This window comes from Eptesicus fuscus, chromosome 4, assembly GCF_027574615.1.
Source record: "Eptesicus fuscus isolate TK198812 chromosome 4, DD_ASM_mEF_20220401, whole genome shotgun sequence".
Classification (NCBI taxonomy): domain Eukaryota; kingdom Metazoa; phylum Chordata; class Mammalia; order Chiroptera; family Vespertilionidae; genus Eptesicus; species Eptesicus fuscus.
The window spans coordinates 49,058,716-49,081,062 of record NC_072476.1 but is presented as its reverse complement, the minus strand read 5'-3'; the positions used below and the strand labels follow the sequence as shown (position 1 = coordinate 49,081,062).

The 22,347-nt window shown below is 37.5% G+C and overlaps 1 protein-coding gene and 1 pseudogene across 1 annotated transcript in view; one reads left to right on the top strand and one right to left on the bottom strand.

Moving 5' to 3' along the window:
- The window catches only part of MAN2A1 (mannosidase alpha class 2A member 1), a 155,701-nt gene that overhangs the window by 30,375 nt on the left and 102,979 nt on the right, over positions 1 to 22,347 (top strand). The window contains exon 4 of the mRNA XM_054715013.1: positions 11,626 to 11,797. Coding sequence (XP_054570988.1) covers positions 11,626 to 11,797 — 172 coding nt within the window. The remainder of the gene's footprint in view (positions 1 to 11,625; positions 11,798 to 22,347) is intronic.
- LOC114232619 (U2 spliceosomal RNA) lies at positions 3,764 to 3,873 on the bottom strand (annotated as a pseudogene).

Genomic DNA, 22,347 nt, shown 5'->3' with positions numbered 1-22,347 from the left:
TAATAATAAAATTAGCAGTTTACTAGGCACTATGCCAAATGTTTTACTAGTATAAATGTCTAATGCCCCCAATAACCCTGGAAGGTTGGTGCGACTGTTCATGAGGAGGGTGTTACCAACCTGCCAAGCTTACATAGGTAGTGGCAACAGAATAGTTTCCTGTTAGTTTATCTGGATCTCCCACGTGAGTATACTAGAATGGCACATCTGTGTCTTCTATTATAGTCTATCCTCATTGCTTAGCTTACACTTGGCTTGTCGTAACTGCTACATATATGTGTGGCCTTTTCTGACCTACCTCCATGCCCCTCAACAGCTTTCTCACACTGTATACACACACATACACACACACACACACGTTTCCATATAGGCACACGTAAATATTTAGAGCATTTTTTTCTGGGCCTCCTCACTAGAATGTAAGTTCAATGAGGACTCAGACTTTGTCTTATTAACCACTGGGTGGCTAATGCCTAGAACAGTTAACCAGCACACAGTACAGCTCATTTAGTTAAAGAAGATAAGGAATTAAGGAATCTGACTCTGCAGATTCAGATGAAATATTTAACCTTGGCTCACGATTTTAACTCCCTTCCTTTTCTTCTTCACATTGTCTACTTATTTCTGTTTAAAAAATATCTTTAGAACAAACGTAATTTTAAATACTAGAAACAGATGATGTCAACCTCATCAAGGGCAGGGATTGCCTCTGCCTTCTAGACTTTGTTTGTTTAATTCGCACTGTAGTGAGTATGTTGTTCTGTGAGAAGACATCCTTAATAACTGTTCCTGACTATAATAAAAGGATATGTCTGTTGGTATCCTAGTAGTCACAATTGAATCTTTTTGTCTTAGTAAAAGATGTTAATGACCCTTACTCTCAGGCCCTTCTCTATCTGAGGGAAAAATAATGGTGAGAAACAGACCTTGAAATCTAAGTAATGTTATTAATCAATGTCACCCCAATAAATCCAATTTAAAAATTTGAGAATAAGATGGGGGGTGGGGGGTGAGGGCATGTGCTGGAGGTTGGGGGTGGGCAGGGAGAGGTCAAGTGTGTGTGGGGGAATAAGACTTACGTAAGACTTTAAACAATAAAGAATTTAAATTAAAAATAAATAAATTAAATTAAATTAAAAATATTTTAGAATAAAATACCTCTTTAACAACAAAAAACAAACAGTAAAGTGATTTTTGCTACCAAGCAAAATTCTAGAGAAAAGAACTGCTGACTTTTCTTAATAATTTTCACCGCTTCTTAACAAATGTAGAATTTAGATAAACTAAATTATGAATCATTCAGATCATGAAAAACCACTTTTTCTGTGAAGGACAGAAGGTACGTGTACTTGCATCACAAGTCAAATGTGACTGTGTAATGGGGAAGTCTTTGTGAAATATTCCTAAATAGAAGTGCAATTAGGCAGCTTACTTCCTAAATGAGATTTATAGAGATTTTTATTTTTTGCAGCAACAGTTTAAAACAAACTAGCTCAGTAGTTTGTTTCATCAGTGAAGTTTTATCTGTTGGGAATAGAAATATTTGAAATAGGTATTTTAAAGATTCATGTATTTAGTTCCCCAACTTAAAGAATTATGTTGCTGTGTTTTTATATATGTAGATATTTTTCTATTTGGTCCACCTTGGCAATACCTCACAAGAAAGATAAATTTCAGTTATGTTTGTATTTTAATATAATTTCTAATTATGTCTTCTTTCAGTCCATAAGAACATGTAACAATTGTCATACAATATTTTGTGTGGTTTACATTAGTTAAAAGAAACTTGGAAAGGAATTGTTAAGTAAATGCTGATAACTTTTTACTGTTGCACTTTTGACAGTTTTGAATTATGGACCATGAAATTGAAATGTTAGTTGATTGATACATGTTCATGTTGTATTTAATGAGCTGATTAAAACACAATTATAGCACCTTTGTATCTATAATCTTAATTCTTTGCTTCCCACTAAATTGTTGAAATATTTAGGCAGTTTTTCTTCAGAGAAATCATAGTGTGTAGAGAGAAGATAAGGTATACTAAATGGAAAGTTGGACAGCATGTTGTTAGTTAAGCAGCTTGTAAAAATGAACATCGAAAAATAATCCCTCATGTGGTATGACTCCAAAATAGAAGGAAGGTCTAGGTTCAGGAGTCATACCTCAATATAATTTTCTTTTGTGCATTTGTAGAATTTTAAAAAATATATGTTTTTATTGATTTCAGAGAGAGGAAGGGGAAGGGAGAGAGAGAGATACATCACTGATGAGAGAGTATCATGGATTAGCTGACTCCTGCATGGCTCCTATTGGGAATCAAGCCTGTAACTTGGAAATCCAACTATAACCTCCTGGTTCATGTGTTGATGTTCAACCACTGAGCTATACTGGCCAGGCCATTTGCAGAATTTTTATTGACTCGAATGATTAGGATTTTTCAGCTTTCTTTTTTAGTTAAAAAAAAACAGATTTTTGCATATAATATTATAAGATAATTTGAAATGAGTTTATATATCCTTAATCTTTAAAAAGTTTGTGAAAAAGAACAAAAACATGTGAGGAAATCACAGGGTAATGTTATTTTAAGTCTTTTCTGTTCAAATATTGTTAGGCACAGTTGGAAGAAAACAGTTCTGGTCAGCCATAGTGGGGCACAGGCCAAGTAAGGTGAGAGTCAGTGGAGACCTAGAACTCTGGCTGCCAAGGGCACTGCCGAGTGAAATGTAGTGATCAGGAGAGGGAGAGATTTGTATGTGAGCACAGTTTGGGGAGTACTTTGTTTTGTTTAGCTATTGTGGGATAATGTGAGCTCTTTGGTTTTGGCTACTGTGAATGGGGACTTTGAGTTTCTGGAGCTGAGATATTCTGAGGAAGAACTGAGAACTGGCATTCATTGCCTGTTCTGCATCAGGAAAATGTTGGGTATGTTACTTCATGTCATCCATTCTGCAACCCTGAAAAGTGGTAAAGTAAACCCACCCCATTTATGAGGTGAAGGCAGTGAAGCTAAGGTAGGTATAGTCATTTCTTCTTTCAGGGTCAGTTAGTTATAAATTGACAGGATGGTGAACTGCAGCTCAGATTTGCCTGGTTCTGAGATGCATGTTCTTTCTGTTACCATGCCACCTCTTAAGATAACTTTATTTAGTTTAAATAACTTCATTCTTTTTTCTTTATGGGCATTCGCTAATTCAATGCATTTATTTGAACTTTATGTTGTTAATAGGGTTGCCAAATTAAAAAACAACAGTTTGCTCAGTTAAATTTGAATTTCAGGTAAACAATGAAAATTTTTTAGTATACACACACACACACACACACACACACCCCAAATATCATGAGATCTATTTGTACTAAACATTTATTCATTATTTATTTGAAATTAAAATTTAACTGGCAACCTGTATTTTATCCAGTGATCTTAAATGTTAAGAAAATGTGTCATTTAAAATAAATATTTACATGGCTCTAGAGAATTGTCTTTTTAAGAGATCTCTAGAATTGATATAATGAGGTTCCTTTTCAGAGGGGGAAAAATCTATTTGGGCTCTGACTGGGCCGCATTCCTTAGGAGCACGTATGTCAAGTAGCACTTAAGAGATGTAGGTGGTCATTAAACACCTCCCAGTCCCCCCCATTTCAGTTACTTTTGTCTGTCTTTTGAGCCTGGATGCTTCAGAGCTCACCAGTGCCCTGATTATACAAACAATTGCTAGTACTTGTGGGAATTTACTGTTTTTGGGCACTGTCCTAGATATTTTACATATGTTAAATCCACTACTGCTCTCTGTAACTTTATGACAAAAGTAATACTATTAAAACTGATAAGAACAGATACTACATTTGATCCTAGTCAAAAGGCTGAGAAGTGATAAAAAAAAAAAAAAAAGTAAACCCAGCCCTTCCTTAGACACATTACCTATCCTCTCTTCTGCCTCAGAGAAAACTGAGGCAAAAGAGAGGATAGGTAATGTGTCTAAGGAAGGGCTGGGTTTGAACCAGGACTTGTAACATTTATATAACATTGCCTCTTTTTAGGTAATGCTTCTGAAACAATAGGCAGAGCTTCTAGGAGGAAAGTCTTTTCAAGACAGATGTCATCTATGTTATGTTATTAATCATATAAAACATTTTATTAACTACTAGAGGCCCAATGCACAAAATTCATGCAAGGGGCTCGGCCCTTGCAGCCCCAGCTGCCTCGGCCCTCGCAGCCCCTGCTTCGTCTGGAAGGTCGTCTGGACGGTTGTTCGGAAGGTCATTCTGCTGTTCAGTCTAAGTAGCATATTAGCTCTTTATTATATAGGATCTTGCAAAAGGAGGCATCTTCTGCACTGTTTCTTATTCTTCCCCCCCCCCCCCCCGGTCTATCCCTATTGAAATGGATGTTTCTGCCCTTAAATATTGCATTAGTACATGAGATGGTGAGTGGTTTTCCTCATTGCTACATATTTTACAACTAAAAAGTTATTTAGAAGTAGTATTTTCCAGCTTTTAAAATAGTTTCTTCCAGAAACTTTGATAATTTGCCCACGTTTTGCACAATCATAAGGCTAAGTAGCCTCCTCACATATCTAAGAGTAACTCCTCAAAGGAGGTCAGTTTTTCCTTTACTTCTAATGATGTCTCATATTATAGACACTTTGCATGATTTCAAACAACCAAGCTCTATTTGGGGAAGACTTATTAAGACTGAAGTGTCCTCATTTGGTGTGAGTCCTTAAAAAGGGATGAAAATTACTTTAGCACAGATTTAGAAATTATTTTGGAGGTTGATCTCACAATTGTAGATGTCAGTATCAGCATATGCAGGTCGTTTAAAGGGCATTTAGAAAAGAAATATAGTAAGGGGTCACAGTTGGATATTACACATATCCAGCTGCAGGTTGAACAAAACCCCAGCTGTGCTAACAGCAATGCAATGGGTTCTTGTGGTGTGGGATAGAATTTCCAGTGACAGCATCTTACCAAGGTTCAGAATGTGCTGTATGGAACTTAATGGAAGTGAAACTGATATGCTTTGAAAACTATTAGATGACATTGAATCACCTGGAAAAAAAATGTTTAGGTTATTTTGGAAACCTGAGTCCAAAAGCATTTAGAGGAATCAGCAGATTTATAGGTTTCCAAACATTCATAGGTCTTTAGAAAACCTGAGCTTAATCCTGTACTTTCCTACTTCTCTCTCTTGGAAACTTTAGTCAGTTACTATGTTCTCTTCTTTTTGCCTCCTTGGCCTCTTATTTATCTCTGTCTCTTTCCATTGCAATTCACTAACCATTTTTTAGCAGAATTATTGTAATGGCCTCATTTCCTGTTTCTCTTCTACTTTGTTTTTTATTCTATTTTTTACACTTACAGAACAGTTATTTTCCAAAGCACAAATCAGAAAACCTTAACTTTATTTCTCCTAAGTTTTCAGTAAGAAACAAAAATGGTTCAGAAGGTTTGCAGTGATCTGACCCCCACTTCTGTTTTTCTCAACATGCTCCCTCCATGTGAGCTGCAGTATAGCCATACCTAGTTGCCTTCTGCTCCCTGAAATTGACATGTGCATTCATGTGTTAGTGCCTTTTCCATATGCTCTTGCCTCAATTTGGAAATACCACCTTTTTCCTCCATCCAGATGATGACTAATCTAAGAATCTCTTTTCTTTCCTTCTGATAGGAATTTACCATTTATTTATGTTCACAGCATTTGTGCATGTTTTCACTATAGAATCTGTTTTCATTTAGCTTAGCTTTATTGCTTTGCCCTTATTAGATGCTTGTTTGAATGAATAAACCAGATCAAAACATTAATTAAAACTCTTTCACAGTTTATTGGTTAGGGGAAAACAAGCTTAATTTATAATAGAAATGTTGGAATTAAAATTAATCAGCAACATATGTGAGTTACGGTAATCCCAATTAAGGTTGTATGTGACCCCTTAAGTGTAAGACTGGTTGTTGCAGTCAAATATTGAAGGATTTAACAAGTGATGGAAGAAACCTGTTGATAGAGAATAATTTAATTACTAAAATTAAGAAGCTTTCTTTTTTATGAGGCCTATTGTATTTATGTTTAGATTTGAGAATATCATATTAAAATGGAAATAACTTACAGCTTAAGTTGCATTTTTAAAATGTTTACTTACATTAATTATTTTTGACTCAAAATCTTTTTGTTTCCTTAACAGTTGGTACCTATTTAACTTTTGAGTAGAATTAATGTACTCATTAAAAATCATTATTGTAGTAGTTAAAACTATAACAGTGTAACAGTGATTTGAAGGACATGCCTTTTTCGAGATGTGTGTTTTAAATTATTTTAGGGCTGACAGAGCCTTTTCAGATATTAAATATAAACCTAAAGATAATGGTCAAAGATTATTAGGTTAGGATCATAACAATCAGTGAACATATTAAAGCTAGTAATGAATGATATCTTTTAATTTTGGTTTCCTTTCTAGTTGCAGTAATAAATTTGCATTCATATTCCACGTACATTTTTTTCAGTCCCTTTGGGTATACGTCATCATTCATCTTTCAAGTGCTTATTGAACTCTTGCTGTTGTAGGCTTCGAACCAGGTGCTAGATTCATGAGAATTAACTAATTTGAAGTTTAGGTTGGCATGTTTCCAAGGCCTGCATTTAATATTTGCAGGACCTGAGGCAGAAAGTACATGGAGACCCTCAGACTCTATGTTTAAACATTTAATAATTATAAATCTAACTAATACATTGCTAAATTAAATAGGTCCTTTCCTCCTGCCTTGGGAAGTAGCTCAGTGATCTGGAAGGCCAAGTGTGGGTTTAGATTGCTGGGGTTCTAGTTCCCCACAGGAATGTGGTAGTGTGTGGGGGAGTCAACCTGTGGGGCAGCCCAAACCCTCTCTCCCTTGACTGGCCCTCTCGTAAACTAGAAGGGCCCTTCTTGCAGACATACTAACACTCTTTCCACACCCTACAAACGGCAGCCCCTTGGCCACTGTTCAGGTTGGGGAAGTTATTACCTGCAAGGTTGACTGCCCTGACAGTGGAGACTCCAGAAGCCTGCTTAGGGTTGTTTTGACACAGATTCCTGGGCCTTGGTATGCATCAGGGCAGAGGAGGGCAGGCTCTGAATGGGCACGTTCTTTGCCCTGTGGATTTATCTTGTGGAAAAAGATGTTTTCAGAGGATGAATTAGGAAATCCCTCCAAAGTCCAGAACTCAGAGTGGGGCACTCTTGCCTAGATCCTAAGGGTGATACTGTGTATGCCCATGAACCAAATAAAACTAAGTGTTCCTTAAGAGGATCAGATCTCTACACAGTCTCTAGACTTCGAAGCTAGATCATGAGTCCAGTTTTTTTTTAAAATTGTGCTTTTTCAGTGAGCAATTAATAGGTGTTTGTTTATTCATATTAAAAGCAAGCAATAGAGTTTTCAACTTCATTAGTTTTATATTTTAGAACTTAAATTTTTTGTGATAATGTAATATTAAATTTGGAATTATGCCTGCTTTATAGAACTTCTAATTATGTATTCTTTGTTTTAAATATTTACCCATTTATTTAAAATAGCAATAAGCTGTTTTATGGATGATAGTGTTGTTAGAGTGCAAAAGACTAAATGGGAAGGTATTCATGCTGTGCTAGCCATGGTTAAATTTCCAAGTACATTCAAGGGAAAGAAAAAGGCTATGAATTGACCACTTAAGTAAATCAGTTTGCAACTTCAGTGTCCTAAAATGATTAAATCTAGAGGTAAAACTATAATGTTATGTGTCACAAAAATTTATCCCATAGAACTTTTTATAAAATACTACCTTTCTGATTGGGCACATGATAATATACAATTGTAGTTTCACAGTACTTTAGAAAAAGAAAGAGCCAATTCAGTGTAAAAGGGAATACTTGATTACTCTATTGTATAAGAGCACTAAAAACTAATCTACTGTTATATTACTCAATATTGAATGCTGCAAGAGGCTATCTTTCAGTTCAATCTTCATTAATTGTGCTATATTGTTGTGATATTAGTCTCTATTATAGATGAGTTTTATGGAAGACTTTTAATTTGACATCTCCGAGCTTTTATTTTGGCTCACTTAAATGTCTTTGACGTATTTTTGGAATGATTGTTGAAGGGCAAATGAAGTATTGAAGGCAAAATGGATTAATCAGTCATTGTGATTCTTTTGTGAAAACTCATGATAAACTATTCTTTGAAATGGTCTTAGTGCATAACAAAGTATAACTGATGAAAATAAGTATTTGTACTTTAAAAACATTTTACTTATTAATCTTTATAAAGACTATTCTAAATTTGCCTTTTATGCTAGATTACTAGAATTTTCTTACTAAATTAATTTTGGAGGCATTCCACTGTTCATCATAGCACTTTTCTTTAATTGAGTTAACCAAATAATTAGAGATTAGTTTTTACCTTTGTTAAAATTTAGGTGACAGGTAGGTGTGATGTTTAAAAATAATAATTCTAAAAGAACCGGTTAAATAATTTACATGTAATAATAGTATGGTACAGAAGTAAATGTTACCTACATACATTTGCTTTTGGCTCAGTCTTGCAATATGGAGATAGATGTATATTAAATATTATGATGGTATTTGCTAAAATAAATTCTCCCCACATTGTGATTTTTATTTTTTGGTTGATAACAACTCTATTTTTTTCTAGTGCTGTATTAGTTTGTTAGGGCTGCCATTCATAAAATACTACTGACTGGAATACTTAAACAACTGAAACTTATTTCCTAACATTTCTGGAGGCTAGAAGTCCAAAATCAAGGCAGTGTTGGTTTCTTCTGAAGGCCTTTCATCTTGGCTTGTAGATGGCCTTCTTCCCCCAGTGCCTTCATATAGCTTTCCCTCTGTGTGTGTCTGTGTTATATCGCCTTTCCTTATAAGGACATACTGGATTAGGGTCCACTCACATGACCTCATTTTACCTTAATTACATCTTTAAAGACTCTATCTCCAAATACAGTCACATTCTGAAGTACACTGGGTGTTAGGACATCATCATATGAATATTGAGGGGACACAATTCAGCCCCTAACAAGGGCATAGAATGCAAATCATAATTTTGGGCAACCAATATGTTTAAGATATGAAGCAGCTTATTTAAATCCTACCTAAAAAAAGGGTAATATGTAAATTACCATCACTCCGCTATGCCCACGATTGGGCCAGCGGGAGGCGCAGGTGGCGGGACTCAGGGTGGCCGGGGTAGCCGATTGGGCCAGCGTCTGCGCCATGGCTGTGCTGCGGAACAGAAGGGGCCTCTGGGGCAGCAAGCTCACGTCCCGTTGCGGACCATCAAAAGCGGGGGAGCTGGGTGCCTCTCTGCTCTGGCACCAGGCCTTTCAGAAGCCCAGCCAGAGGCTTCCAAAAGGCCTGGTGCACCAGCAGACAGGCACCCAGCTCCCCCGCGATCGAAAGCGAAAGCGTGTAGGGGACCCTACACGTGCATGATTCAATCATGCACTGGGCCTCTAGTGTTTTAAATAAATTGCATATTTAAAAAAATTAGATGTTAGAAATATTATTTAGTACTACTTTTAACTGCTTTGATTATAGAGACAGGGAAGGGACAATTAAAGACTTATGATGATAATTAAGCTAATAATAATAGCAGCTAGTATTTATATTATATGCCAGGCTCAGGTTTGAACATATGAGGTTTTTTAATAGAGAAAGACTTTTAAACATGGAGAAGTTGAATTATCCAGGTAGCATTATTTGTTGATAAGCCAGCTTAAAAAATACTGTATTCCTCCTTGGCTCCTAGCTTCAGACCTATCACTTTGTAGGTGTTCAGTAAATAACCATATAATGAATGAATAGATTTCAGTTAAAACAAAAGGGAGAAATACAGTCACTGTGGCTGTGCCCTTTTCAGAAGCTCATATTTGCATTGTCAAAACAGTTGTATTGTCTTCTCTGCCATAGCAGGCTTTTATTTTGTGCCAGCAAAAATAGTATACATTGAATATTAACTTAGAGACAAAAGAAATAGTTGGAGTCCTTATGCTTTAGTTTCCCACGTGTTTGAGACTTGAAAGTATAAAGCAATAGTTCAACCTGGATATATAGACACCTTACCCCTCCCCATAAGATTTCCTAGATAAGAGGTTATTTTCCAGAGGGTCCATTTTGCCAGTAGGTGGAATTGGTGGCTCTGTACATTTTTGCCTCAGTCACTCATCATGTTGCTTTAGAACTCTGCCAGGTGGGGCTTTGTTGGGACCTATGGGTCTTGTTAAAAATGTTTCTTTATACTCAAACTAGAGGCCCGGTGTACGAAATTTGTGCACTTGGGGCAGGTGGTGCCCCTCAGCCCAGCCTGTGCCTTCACTCAATCTGGGACCACTGGCTCCCAACCGCTCACCTACCTGCCTGCCTCATTGCCCCTAACCACTCGCCTGCCTGATAGCCCCTAACCCCTCTGCCTGCCTGCCTGATGCCCCTAACTGTTCGCCTGCCTGCCTGATCACCCCGAACCACTCACCTGCCTGCCTGATCTCCCCTAACTGCTCACCTGCTTGCCTGCCTGATTGCCCCTAAGCACTCTACCTGCCTGCCTGCCTAATCGCCCCTAACTGCTCGCCTGCCTGCCTGATCGCCCCTAACTGCATGCCTGCCTGCCTGATCACCCCTAACTGCATGCCTGCCTGCCTGCCTGATCTCCCCTAACTGCTCGCCCACTTGCCTGATCACCCTAACCACTCACCTGCCTGCCTGATTGCCCCTAACCACTCTGCCTGCCTGCCTGATTGCCCCTAACCACTTCTGCCTCAGCCCCCACCATTGCAGCTTTGTCTGGAAGGATGTCCGGAAGATCGTTTGGCTGTCTGGCCTAATTAGCATATTAGGCTTTTATTATTATAGATTACACATGTCTTTAGATAAAATTCTCTGGATATATGGGAAGTAGTAGGAAAAGGCAGAGAAATAAGTTATCAACATTTATAATTCTCTTTTGAGAAAACTTTACATAGATGTGTACACATTTGTTGTTTGATTAATGTCAATTTGTTCTACCACAAATGGAATATGAACAGTCTTTGGGAACTAATGCCTATTTTTGGCAGAATTCTACTTCTCAATATTCATAAAAGTGTTGTGATTACCTCATTGCTCTGCTGCTGGTTTTAAATACAGTTTGTACTTCTGCTTTTCTTTTTCTTAGTTTAACTTTTTTAATGAGTGGAGAATTTTAGTTGTGCCATGAGAGGATAAAAATTTCATCCCATACTATGAGAACAATAATGCCAACTTAACACTGTTCAGATTTTTAAAATAAGAAAATCCCTTCAATTAGAGATAAATTATAAATAATTAGATACTATAATTGTTAAGTTTAAACAAATGCTTTTTGGCCTTAGGTCATTTTTCTCATTTGTATCTGAATTTGTGCAGTTTTCAGAGTATTTTTATAATTTAAATTTTAATGATTGTTTGAGTCTCATGTTCATTTAAATGTAATTTCATTAATTCAGAACATTTCTTAAATTATTATATATGTCTTTATATGACTGAAACATCCAAGGGTATCCAGAGGTAGTGCAATGGAATATTACTGAGTTGTAATCAGACATAAACCAGACATTTATGGTATATTTGTTTCTTGATTTAGGTTGGTTGAAGACTTTTGATGACTACTTTAGAGAGAAGACTCAGTATATTTTTAATAACATGGTCATCAAGCTGAAGGAAGACTCACGGAGGAAATTTATATGGTCTGAGATCTCTTACCTTTCAAAGTGGTGGGATACTATAGATATTCAAAAGAAGGATGCTGTTAAAAGGTTTGTTTTTATTTTATTTTTTAGTTTGGTAATATTAAACATTAATTGTATAGTGAGTGTAAAATGCGTGTTGAATTTTTAGATGGTGAAAATTCTTAGCTTTATATCTGAAACTTAAAATATTTTTTCATATGTTTTTTCCTTGATTCTGGTTATTCTCTTAAAAAGTGACTTGAAACTTTTCCATTGAAATTCTTATGTTCCAACTTTGTCCTAGAAATGGAATTACTAGGTTAACGGGACTTGGTATATTAAAGGTTTTTTTTAAAGCATATAATCACAGGGGCCCCAGAAAGGTTGTTTCAATGTATTATTTATTCTTCAATCTTCTATATCATAGTGTACCAATTTCTCTGCCCATGTACCAACAATACAACTTTTTCCCTAATACCTTGATCAATTTGATAGTTGAAAATATAATTTTAATTTGTATTTTTGATGAGTGATAATATTGCATATTTCTTATATATATAAGCAAAGCATTATAAATTGCTTGATTGTGTAATTTTTCTTACTGATTTGTAATTATATTCATATACATATGCACAAATACACATACCAACCCTTATTTATCCTCAAGTGTTTCTTAATTCTATTTTTTAAATTATTGAAAGTATTACATAGGTTCACCTTTTCCCCCCATTAACCTCTTCCAGCCCGCTCCTGTTCCCCCCCCCAACCAGGCCCTCACCATCCCATTGTCTGTGTCCATAGGTTATGCATACACATGCATACAAGTAATATATAGACTTTAGCATTATTATATAGTCAAATTGATTAATCTGTTTTTTTGATATTTACTTTGCCTGTCATATCTTAAAAGGTATTCTCTAGTTTAGAAATCAGATAGAGTCCTCTTTTCTCTAGTTTCATTTTTACCATTCATTTTTTAAAATCCTGAAATTTATTTTCTTCCTGTGGTATGATGGGAGGTTCGGTTCACCATATTTCCCTCCCCTCTGCTTCCTGGAGTTTAAGGATTATTTTAGTATGTATTGCTTTCTTTTATCTACTTACTATCACATTACAATACTTACTGCATTAGTCCCTGTTATAAGTAGTTTACAAATGGTGATTGATAATCCTCACAACAATCCTGTGAAATAGGTACAATGACTACCCACATTTTCTAGACAAAGCACTCACTGGTCTTTCATGGTTACGGGCTGGGATGTGCTGCACTGGTATGCTGTTCCGTCCAGCCTGTCCAGTCCTACAGGCTGTTCCCTTTCATGCTGTGCTGCTTCTCAAAGATTTAAATAGTTCATTCTTTTTACTGATTTGAAGTGCTATCTTTATTGTATTTCAATATGCATTGATTTCTGGGATTTCTGACCTGTTTCCTGGACTTTTCTATTTGACTGTAATTGTTGCAGTATTATGATGTTTCATTAACTGATAATCTTCCTACCCTATTAAAGAATTTTGATGAAAATTGATATAAACATTTAAAGGTAATTTGGAAAGAACTGTTTATCCATCACTAGCCATTGGAGCTCTCCCTCCTCTTAATAGAACAGTTAAAATGCTTATAAGATTGGCCAGAAAGATGGCATAAATGAAGGCTATAGGCTTTGGGGGTGATGGGATGAACCAAGAGTAGCTGCCCCACCCAAAGGGGCTAGCCACTCTTCTACTCCAGCCACATTGGCAGTCCATGGGAGCCAGAGTGATCAGGATACTCCTCCAATTATTCAAGACAACTTAGAATTCCAAAATGCTATGTAAAATATCTTGACTTTTTAAATTGAAATGTTAGCAGCAATTTAGATTCTCTCTCTCTCTCTCTCTCTCTCTCTCTCTCTCTCTCCCTCCCTCCCTCTCTCTCTCTCTCTCTCTCTCACACAAACACAAACACACATAGCCACACACACAGAGTAAAACAGAATCCTTAGTTTAATTTGAGCCACCTACTAGTTTTTAAACTTTTATATTAAGAACTGCTCTATAAAACTCTGTGGAACTGGTGTTTGTTTTACAGGTAATTCTTTTGAATTTTAAGATTAAAAATATTTTTGTCTGTTTAGGTCTAACATTACTCCGTGAATACATATAATACTTCATATTTTCTTAGATTGCAAGATTTTATTTATCACATCTGTAATTGAAGTACTTTTTATTTATCACATCTGTAATTTTAAAGTACTTTTGGGAAGCTGAATATTTTCTTCATCTTGAGTAGATTTGGCTAAAGCTTTTACTTTTTTTGGTTGGTTTTTGCACACCCTCTCACTCCCAAAGAACTGTGTATATGTTGCTGGTTTTTACTCTTGACTTTTCTGCTTTTATTTTTTACTAATTCATTCTACCTGCTTTTACTAATGCTAAATGGGCCATTTCATTTATTTTAATAAGGATTTGCCTTTTAACCCTTTGCACTCGCTTGCTTTTTTCTAGATTCCTTTATTCTACTTGGGATTTAATTTTTTAAATACCCCAGATTTTACAAAGCACGGCAATAGAATAAAAAACTGGAGTTTCTTTTCATACAAACTTATTTATTTGGATTTTTTTATATTTCAAATTATTGATACATTCAATAACCATCACACTCGACATCCGAGTGCAAAAGGTTAACACTGCTCTAACTAGCTTTTAATTTTTTTTTAATTTTTTATTATACCCTATATAATAAAAGGCTAATATGCAAATTGACTGAACAGCAAAATGACCGGTTGCTATGACACACACTGACCACCAGGGGGCAGATTCTCAATGCAGGAGCTGCCCCCTGGTTGTCAGTGTGCTCCCACAGGGGGAGCACCACTCAGCCAGAAGCCAGGCTCACTGCTGGTGAGCATAGCAGCAGTGGCGGGAGCCTCTCCTGCCTCCATGACAGTCAGACATCCCCCGAGGGCTCCTGGACTGCGAGAGGCCGCAGGCTGGGCTGAGGGGACTTTCTCCCAACCCCCCTCCCCCCCCCCCCCCCCGCACTGAGTGGACGAATTTTGTGCACCCGGCCTCTAGTATTTTAAGAAAATGTTATATAACTGTATTTATTGTTTTTCCTGATTTGAGTATGTTAGGATAATAATTTTTAATTTTCAAGTACAATTTTTCCCCCAGTTATACTTTAGATTTAAAAACTAATTTTTATGTCTTATGGTCAGAAAGTGCAGACTATACAATTTTTATTCTTTTTGTTTGGATTTGCCTACCTGTGCTGCTCTTTTTACTTTTAAGGACAATCTAGAGAGGTAGTTCAAATGGCTGGGCAGTGGAGCTAGGCTGCATGTGTTGAAATAGGGCAGACTCCCATCTACTGTGTGACTTTGCGGAAGTTAACATCTCTGTGCCTCATTTTATGTTTTCTATCTTTAAAAGAGGCTTTCTTATGTAATGTTTCTGTGAAGATCACCTTTGACCCCTCTGGTCAGATGTTTTTAGGATTTTAAAAATTTTATTCATAAAATTCTAAATTTTCACCAGGTATGTAGGTATAAATAACTTATTAAATTTTCCATCTACCAGTTCAAACATTTCTCCAGCTTACGTTTTCTGCTCTTGCTAATTAATTAATGTTTTTATTTCATTTGTTTTAGAATTCAGTTATCTAGTATTGAGTCTCTAGTCTCTTTTATGCACATTTATTTATTTTTTTTAATTTGTTATATTCACTGCTTTTGGGAGTTTTTTTCCTCGAGGGTTTCCCCCCACCTCCCTCAAGCTTACTTCTCTATGGTATAGAGTCTGTTCTGTTCTGGCTTTAAATGCTTGGTTTTAACTATATTTTTATTACCCTTTAGTTCTGTGTTCTTTTTATTGTTGTTTGTAAGTTCAAGTGTATTCCCCCTTTTTATTCATCCTTGAGCAATAACTGGTGTATCCACACTTGGGATTTGTTCCAAAACAGAGTGTAACTCTCCTGAAACACCTTCCTTTTATAGCAAAATACTTTGTTTCTTTGCAATGAGTTTAGTTAATACTGACTGGCCAACATCCATTTCACCAGATTTCCTTTTGGGAAACTGTCTCTCACAGAAATCAGGTCCTCCACCTTTCCTGCCTCAGGTCAGATGGGCCAGCTATGACCTGAGCTCAGTTAATCCAATATATTATTTTTTCAGGGTTTTAAATCTTTAGAGAGTGGAGTGAGAGGGTAGTCAGATGGAAAGAAGGGAAACACATGGAGGGAAGGTTGCAGGTCATCCCTCACAACACTGGTGCCTTTGCAAGACTCTTCCTGTCCTGTGGAATGGTCCCTGTGCTCCCCATAGCACAATAGCACATGACCTCTTGTTTTCTTCCAGCCCTTTGTTAAGCCTCTGCTTTTAGCCTGTCCTCAGTACTCTGTGTCCAGGACAGTCTCCCATACATTTCTCCTTCAGCATCAGTTTGTGTTGCTTGCATAGATTATTCCTCAGATCTTTGTTGGAGAGCTGGGTTATGGAAGATGAGTGTTAGGGACCCAGCGGCCAGGAAAGAAGTTAGGGTTATGAATAGGACTTGTGGAAGGGAAGAGAGGAGCTGGGGTGGTGGGAAGACTGGGAGAACCATGAAGTGTTTGCTGTTTGTTAGGTGAGGCACCCACGGTTGGCTTTCTGTATCTAGCTTCCTTTTGGGTTGCCTGTAGGCCAGGTAGGAGCAGTGGCTTAGATCAATGACTGTAGGAAAGAGTCTGCCACCTCCGAAGGAAATTGGGCTTGCTGTTTGCTGCTTTTGGTAAAGTGAGGCCAGGCCTGGCTCTGTCCCAGTGTAGCTGCATTAGGGAGCCATCCTCGGCAGCAGTCAGGGCCTGGGAGTGGAGAGGTCTCTGCAAGATGGGACTCACAAAAAGATGAAGGATAGGGACTGTGATTAGTGTCTGTTCCAAGATCCAACTTTGCTTCAGCCCTTGGCCCTCCAGATTAGGGGCTGTTGCCAGAATATCTTAGATTCTTCTCTCTTGACTACTTGGGACTCAATGCTTATTTTTCATGCCAGGGGGTTGTAGGTCAGTACTCGTTGAATTCTTTTAGTTTCACCTGCATAGTTTCTGTCTCAAATGCACCAATTTTGTGACATGAGGATGGTCCCCTTCTGATTCTCCTGGACACAAGTTTCTCTTTCTCTTTTTCTGTACTGTTGGCCATTTTACTTATGTTGGACCATATAAAATTACTGATGTTTGACTGCTTTTGATGTACAAAAATGGCAGTTTTATATGATTCAACCCAAGATTAAGGTAGAAAACAGTAAGATGTTAGGGGTTGGAATGCAAATTAGATTCTAGTGCTTAAGCAGTTTTATTCAAACTCCTTTTGAGAGCTCTTATTTTGACAATGGGAAATATAGGCCTGTTCCTCAATGATATCATTTTTCTTGAAGAAAAAATTGTTTTATAGCCACATTAGGGCCAATGATTTTGTTTCTGGTCAGGCTTAGCTAAAGTTCCCTCCCTTCTAGCTATAACCATTCACTTTATTGATTTATTACATTTATATATAGAACTATGGTAATAGCATTTTTTCTTACTTAAATATTTTTAGTGGTTCTTGCCTAAATGTATGTTTTGGGGAAAAGCTTAATAGCTATATAGGTTTGTCCCTATTATTTAAAATTCTGAGCTTGTAGTAAGTGACATTACTGATACAATTTTTTTGACTACTAGTGTAATGCTCATACAATGGCTTGCATTGGGTTGTTTTTCCTCAGATGAGTCTATGGATTAAATGTCTGTACCTAAATTTTCAAGCTCGCTGTTGCCAAGCAGAACCTGTTAATTCCTGTAGAGGTTCATGTGAGCTTTTACTATTCCTGAAGAATACCAATTGATCGTGGGAACTTAACAGAAACATAACTCAAATGATCCCATAATCTATCCTAGCAGTGACTTGTTTGATTCTTTCCCCTGTGGCAGCAGTAGTCATCTCTGTAGACTTTCAAAAATGAAAATCTAGTTAACTAAAGGGAGATCCATGCAAACAGCTAGTTTTTTCATTGTTTTAAAATTCCAACTAATTTAATCAATTGTAGTCATGGTGCCTGCCTGTTGTATATCCAGTGGATTTAAAAGAAACTGCTCTAGATGGTTTAGCTTAATGTTAAAGCATCAGTCCTTTGACTGAAGGGTCATGAGTTCAATTCTGGTTGCAGGCTCAACCCTGGCCCTGGTTGAGGGGTGAGCAGGAGGCAGCCAATCGATGTGTCTCTCTCATATCGATCTCTCTCTCTGTCTCTCCCCCTTCCTTCCACTCACTCTGGAAAACAATGGAGAAAATATCCTTGGGTGAGGATTAGCAAAAAAGTAAAAATTAAAAAATAAAATAAAATAAACTGCCTCACGTTAAGTAATCAGCACATTTTCCGTTTATGTTTATTTTATTTTGAAAATGATTGGTATTCTTTTTACTTTCTAGGTTTCCTATTTTAATATATATATATATATATATATATATATATATATTTTTTTTTTTTGCTAAATGCAGTCAAATACTGCATGATGTTTATAAAAAAAATACATCAACATGTGTGCCCTGACTCAGAGTCAGCCAGCTGAAACATTAGCCTTAGCGTTTCCTTTGACTTGTACCCAGTGTTATTACGTATTCATTTTTCCTCTCTGGACTCTGAGACATTGAAATAGCTTTTACATTGCATCTGTTCCTGGTGTTGAGACCAGTGTTCAGTGGAGAAGCCCACCGAGCTGTTAGAACTTAGAATAGTTTGTGTGTTTGCCAAGTCTTGACAGACTTCTCTGTGTGGACCTTTATGTGTGAAATAAGTTCTGAATATGTACTGGGAGGGAAAGTACCATCAGTTAATATAGATATTATATCTTCACCACATTGCTGAGTTTTATCACTTTGCCAAGAAGGCAAAGTCTTTCTCTATAATCTTTATACCATCCTCTTATATCATATTTCCTGAATTTATATTTAAATCAGCCTTCTGTTCTATCTCTTAGCTATCTGTGTTTGCGTATTGAAATCAAAGAAATGTTTGAGGTTTACTTTCTTAATAATACAAGTCCAAACTTACTGATGTAAATTTTGAGTTTCACTAAAAAAAGTACCTCTAAAGTACCTATACATTTTATACAGGTACTAGTTAATGGTATTTAACCAAAGGCTGCTGTAAAATTTACAAAGCAATGAGAAGTCACAGTGTGTCTTGTGATGTTTAGGGAAAATTACAGATTTGGATGAGTTTAGAGCCTAAATATATAAACCCTTTCACAAAGGAATTAACGCAGTGCATCACTGTCTAAAATAACTTCAGTTCTGATCACTGAAGCAGTGGTATACATTAATTTTATAATGTATGTGTTCCATCCCATTTTCTCCAATCCTGGTTCATCTCCAGTTAGGCAGTTTTGTTCTCATTCCCATCAACTGCTAGCTTCTATTTGCTTCGTGGAATCTGGCAAAAGCCATGAGGACCTTCTCCACCGCCTCGTCCTTGGGTTACTTCCTCAGTCCTCCAGAATTTCTTGCAGCATTGAAACTGACCACTCGATTCTCCTTGAAATTATTATTTTTTGTCTCTTATGACCCAGAGCTCTGTCTCCTGGTTCTCTTCCTGCATTGCTGAGAATTCCTTTCTCATCACTTCTGGTTTCCTCCTCTGCTCACTTTCTAAAAGTCCCCATTCTGGCCTGTGGGGTAGCACCCTTTGGTTCTTCTCTTCAATGTGTGCTCACCCACCTGGTTTTAATTCATGCTGCTTCCAGACCTACAGTTCCAACCTCAATTTCTTTCTTCTTCCCTAGTTAATGGTAATAGTAACAGCTAACATTTATTGGGTGCTTACTGTGCATAGGCATAGTCTAAGCACTTATATGTATTTATTCAGTCAGTCCTGTAGCATTCCCTTGAGTTAAGATTCTTTATTATTCTCATCTCCTGTTGAAGAAACTGAAGCAGAGGTGTTAAGGAATGCGCCGAAGGTCCCCCACCTTGTAAGTATGGCATGAAGGTCAGAGCCAGGCAGCCTAACCCCAGAAACAGTGCTTTTAACCACTGTGTGCTCTGCCATTTGGGCCACATCCACTCAGGTCCTTATCCTTGTCAGTATCTCTGTGTGAAACCCTCAGCTCAATCCCCGTTGCTTATTTCCTTCACCTTGGTCTCCCTGTGTCCAGCTATATCACTTCTGGGTATCCTCCATTTCACCAACAGAGTTAGGTTTCTAATAGGTGAGTCTGCTCATCCTGCTTCTGTGACACTTCAGTGTCAGAAAGTACAGCCCAATCTCTTTTGCCTGGCACATACTGGCGTTTTTTCTCTGATTCCTCCTTACTTGTCCACCCTTACCTCTTATCACTTTCTGCCTTGTGAGCCATGTGGGTGTCCTCAGGCACATGCTTTTTCCTGCTTCTTAGAAATTTGTCCATGAGTTCAGCTTAGATTTTCCCCCCTGCTATACATTAGATAATATCAATCCTATCAATTTTTCAGATGAAATATTACCTCATCTCTGAAGCCTTCCCTTATTTACTCCATCATTCGTTCAACAAATATTTACTGTACTAGACTCCAGGGATACAGGAGATAAGCAACTGACCTGGTCCCAACCGTCAGGGCAGAGCATAGAAGATATAACTAAACACAGTATCACAATAAAGTTTTATCTTCTATGGAAGTAAGAAGGAGATTATGGAAGGTATCCTGAAGCAGGTGGTATTCAGGTTGAAACCTGAAAGGTTATTAGAACTAACCAGTTAAGCAGGAGGTAACAGAGGGTGGTGAATGAATTCTAGGTTATGAGAGGGACCAACTAAGATGGGGAAGATAGACAGAAAAAAATCTACAAGTAAGAAAATTCTGCAAAACATTTTAATGAGTGGGAGGCTTTTTATGCTTCCCCCAAAACAATAGACAGGATAATCCTTAAAGTGATTATTATATGTAGAAAAAAATTCAATACATGATTACAGTAGCATCTCAGGCATCATGTTGGGGGAAGAACTAGATTATTGACAAACTAGAAGCCCAGCACGCGAAATCGCATGGCCCCACCCACGCCCTCCCTGAGCCGCTGCCCCAGGTCTTGTGAGCTCCTTTGTGCCTGGCTGGTCCCCACTCCTCTCTCCCCAGTGTTGAGTGTCTGAGCCATTGGCTGCTCCGAACCTTTTGGCGCTTTCCCTTAGTAACAGCTTTTACCATCTGCCTTAATTCCTCTCTTAACTCACGCCCTTCACCTGTATGCCGACTCCCCCGCCACCACAGGCTACGCGCACCCCCGTCCCTCCCCCTGTGGTGGGAGCACCTCCGCTCCCCACCTGGGGACCTGTGCCATGCTCCCCGTCCACCCGACACCCATTCCCTGCACCCTCTTCACCACGCGGCCCCAGCATCTTCTGGAGTCCCGCCCCACGGGTTTGGCACTGCAGGACTTTCTTGATGCACCTCCTGGTCAAGTCCCTGCCGGCACCTGCACATGCCTCGCAGCACACGCAGCCCTGCCCATCTGTGTGCTCCTGCTGCACATGCAGATTTCTGCTGATGAGTCGTTACGGTGTGATGGCGTGATGACCACAGGCTTTTGATAATATAGCATGGAGCTTAGGAATTTAGTTGCTGTATATGGTATGTGTTATTCATTGCTTGTTTGGCTGTTCCTTGGAGCATATTCATGGCTATGGGACTGGAATTATGTAGCAAAATTGATATAGATGAAAAATTACACCATTGGAATGACTTTTCATTTTAGTTCTTATTTTTCTATTTAAGAGTAGTAAATAATTTATTTCTGAAATTTTCCAAAAGATATGTTTATGAGGATACTGAGGTAAGGAAGTCAAATTTCTATATTTGATGGCTAGAGATTGAATCCCAAATCTGTCCAACATCTCAGGCTTCCAGGTACTGGGCATAAAGCATAAGAAGTGGGAGTCTGGTCCATGACATCTAGAGTATGGCTAAATCAGGCAATCACCAGGAAGATGAGAAAAAGAACTAACTAGAGGCTAAGTCCACTGACAGTAAGAGCAGGACAAAATAGTCTTGAATTTAGTTTGTATTCTGGAAGAAATATAGTTTTTAGAAATTTCCAGCTTTTTTAATTTAAGTTCTTGATTTGGGCCTGTGAAAACCTGAGGTTTGACTGGACATTTGATTTTCTTTAGACAATATAATGAGCTATCTTGTTCTCCATGCAAAATTATATTAGTTGGTGATTCCTATGGCAATACAGATTTAATTAACATTTTTAAATTTCATGCAAGGAATTATTCTTTCATTCATTTTTAGAAATTGTGTCCATTATTCACTCTGGTATATGATCATGCATATGTTTGAATAAATCAGATGTCGTGTTAATGCTGTGGCTTCTGTTAAAGGCTTTGTAGGAAAATACTTCTCTATCTTTTATGGCTCTGCTCTGCTTCAGCTAAATTTGACTTGGTACTTGACTGATATTGGTGGGTATCCAGTGATGTATATCCTTACTAAAGTTGCTTTTCTTTATGAAACTTTACACCATTTTCCAAACCATCTTGTTGAAAATTGACAAGTCTGTGGCACTTAAGTTGTTTGCTTAAATTCTTGGCTTTTATATTTCCTCAGGTACTTCATCAAATTTTAATAGTTTGATTTCTTTTTTTCCTTATCAAAGGAAGGTATCTTCTT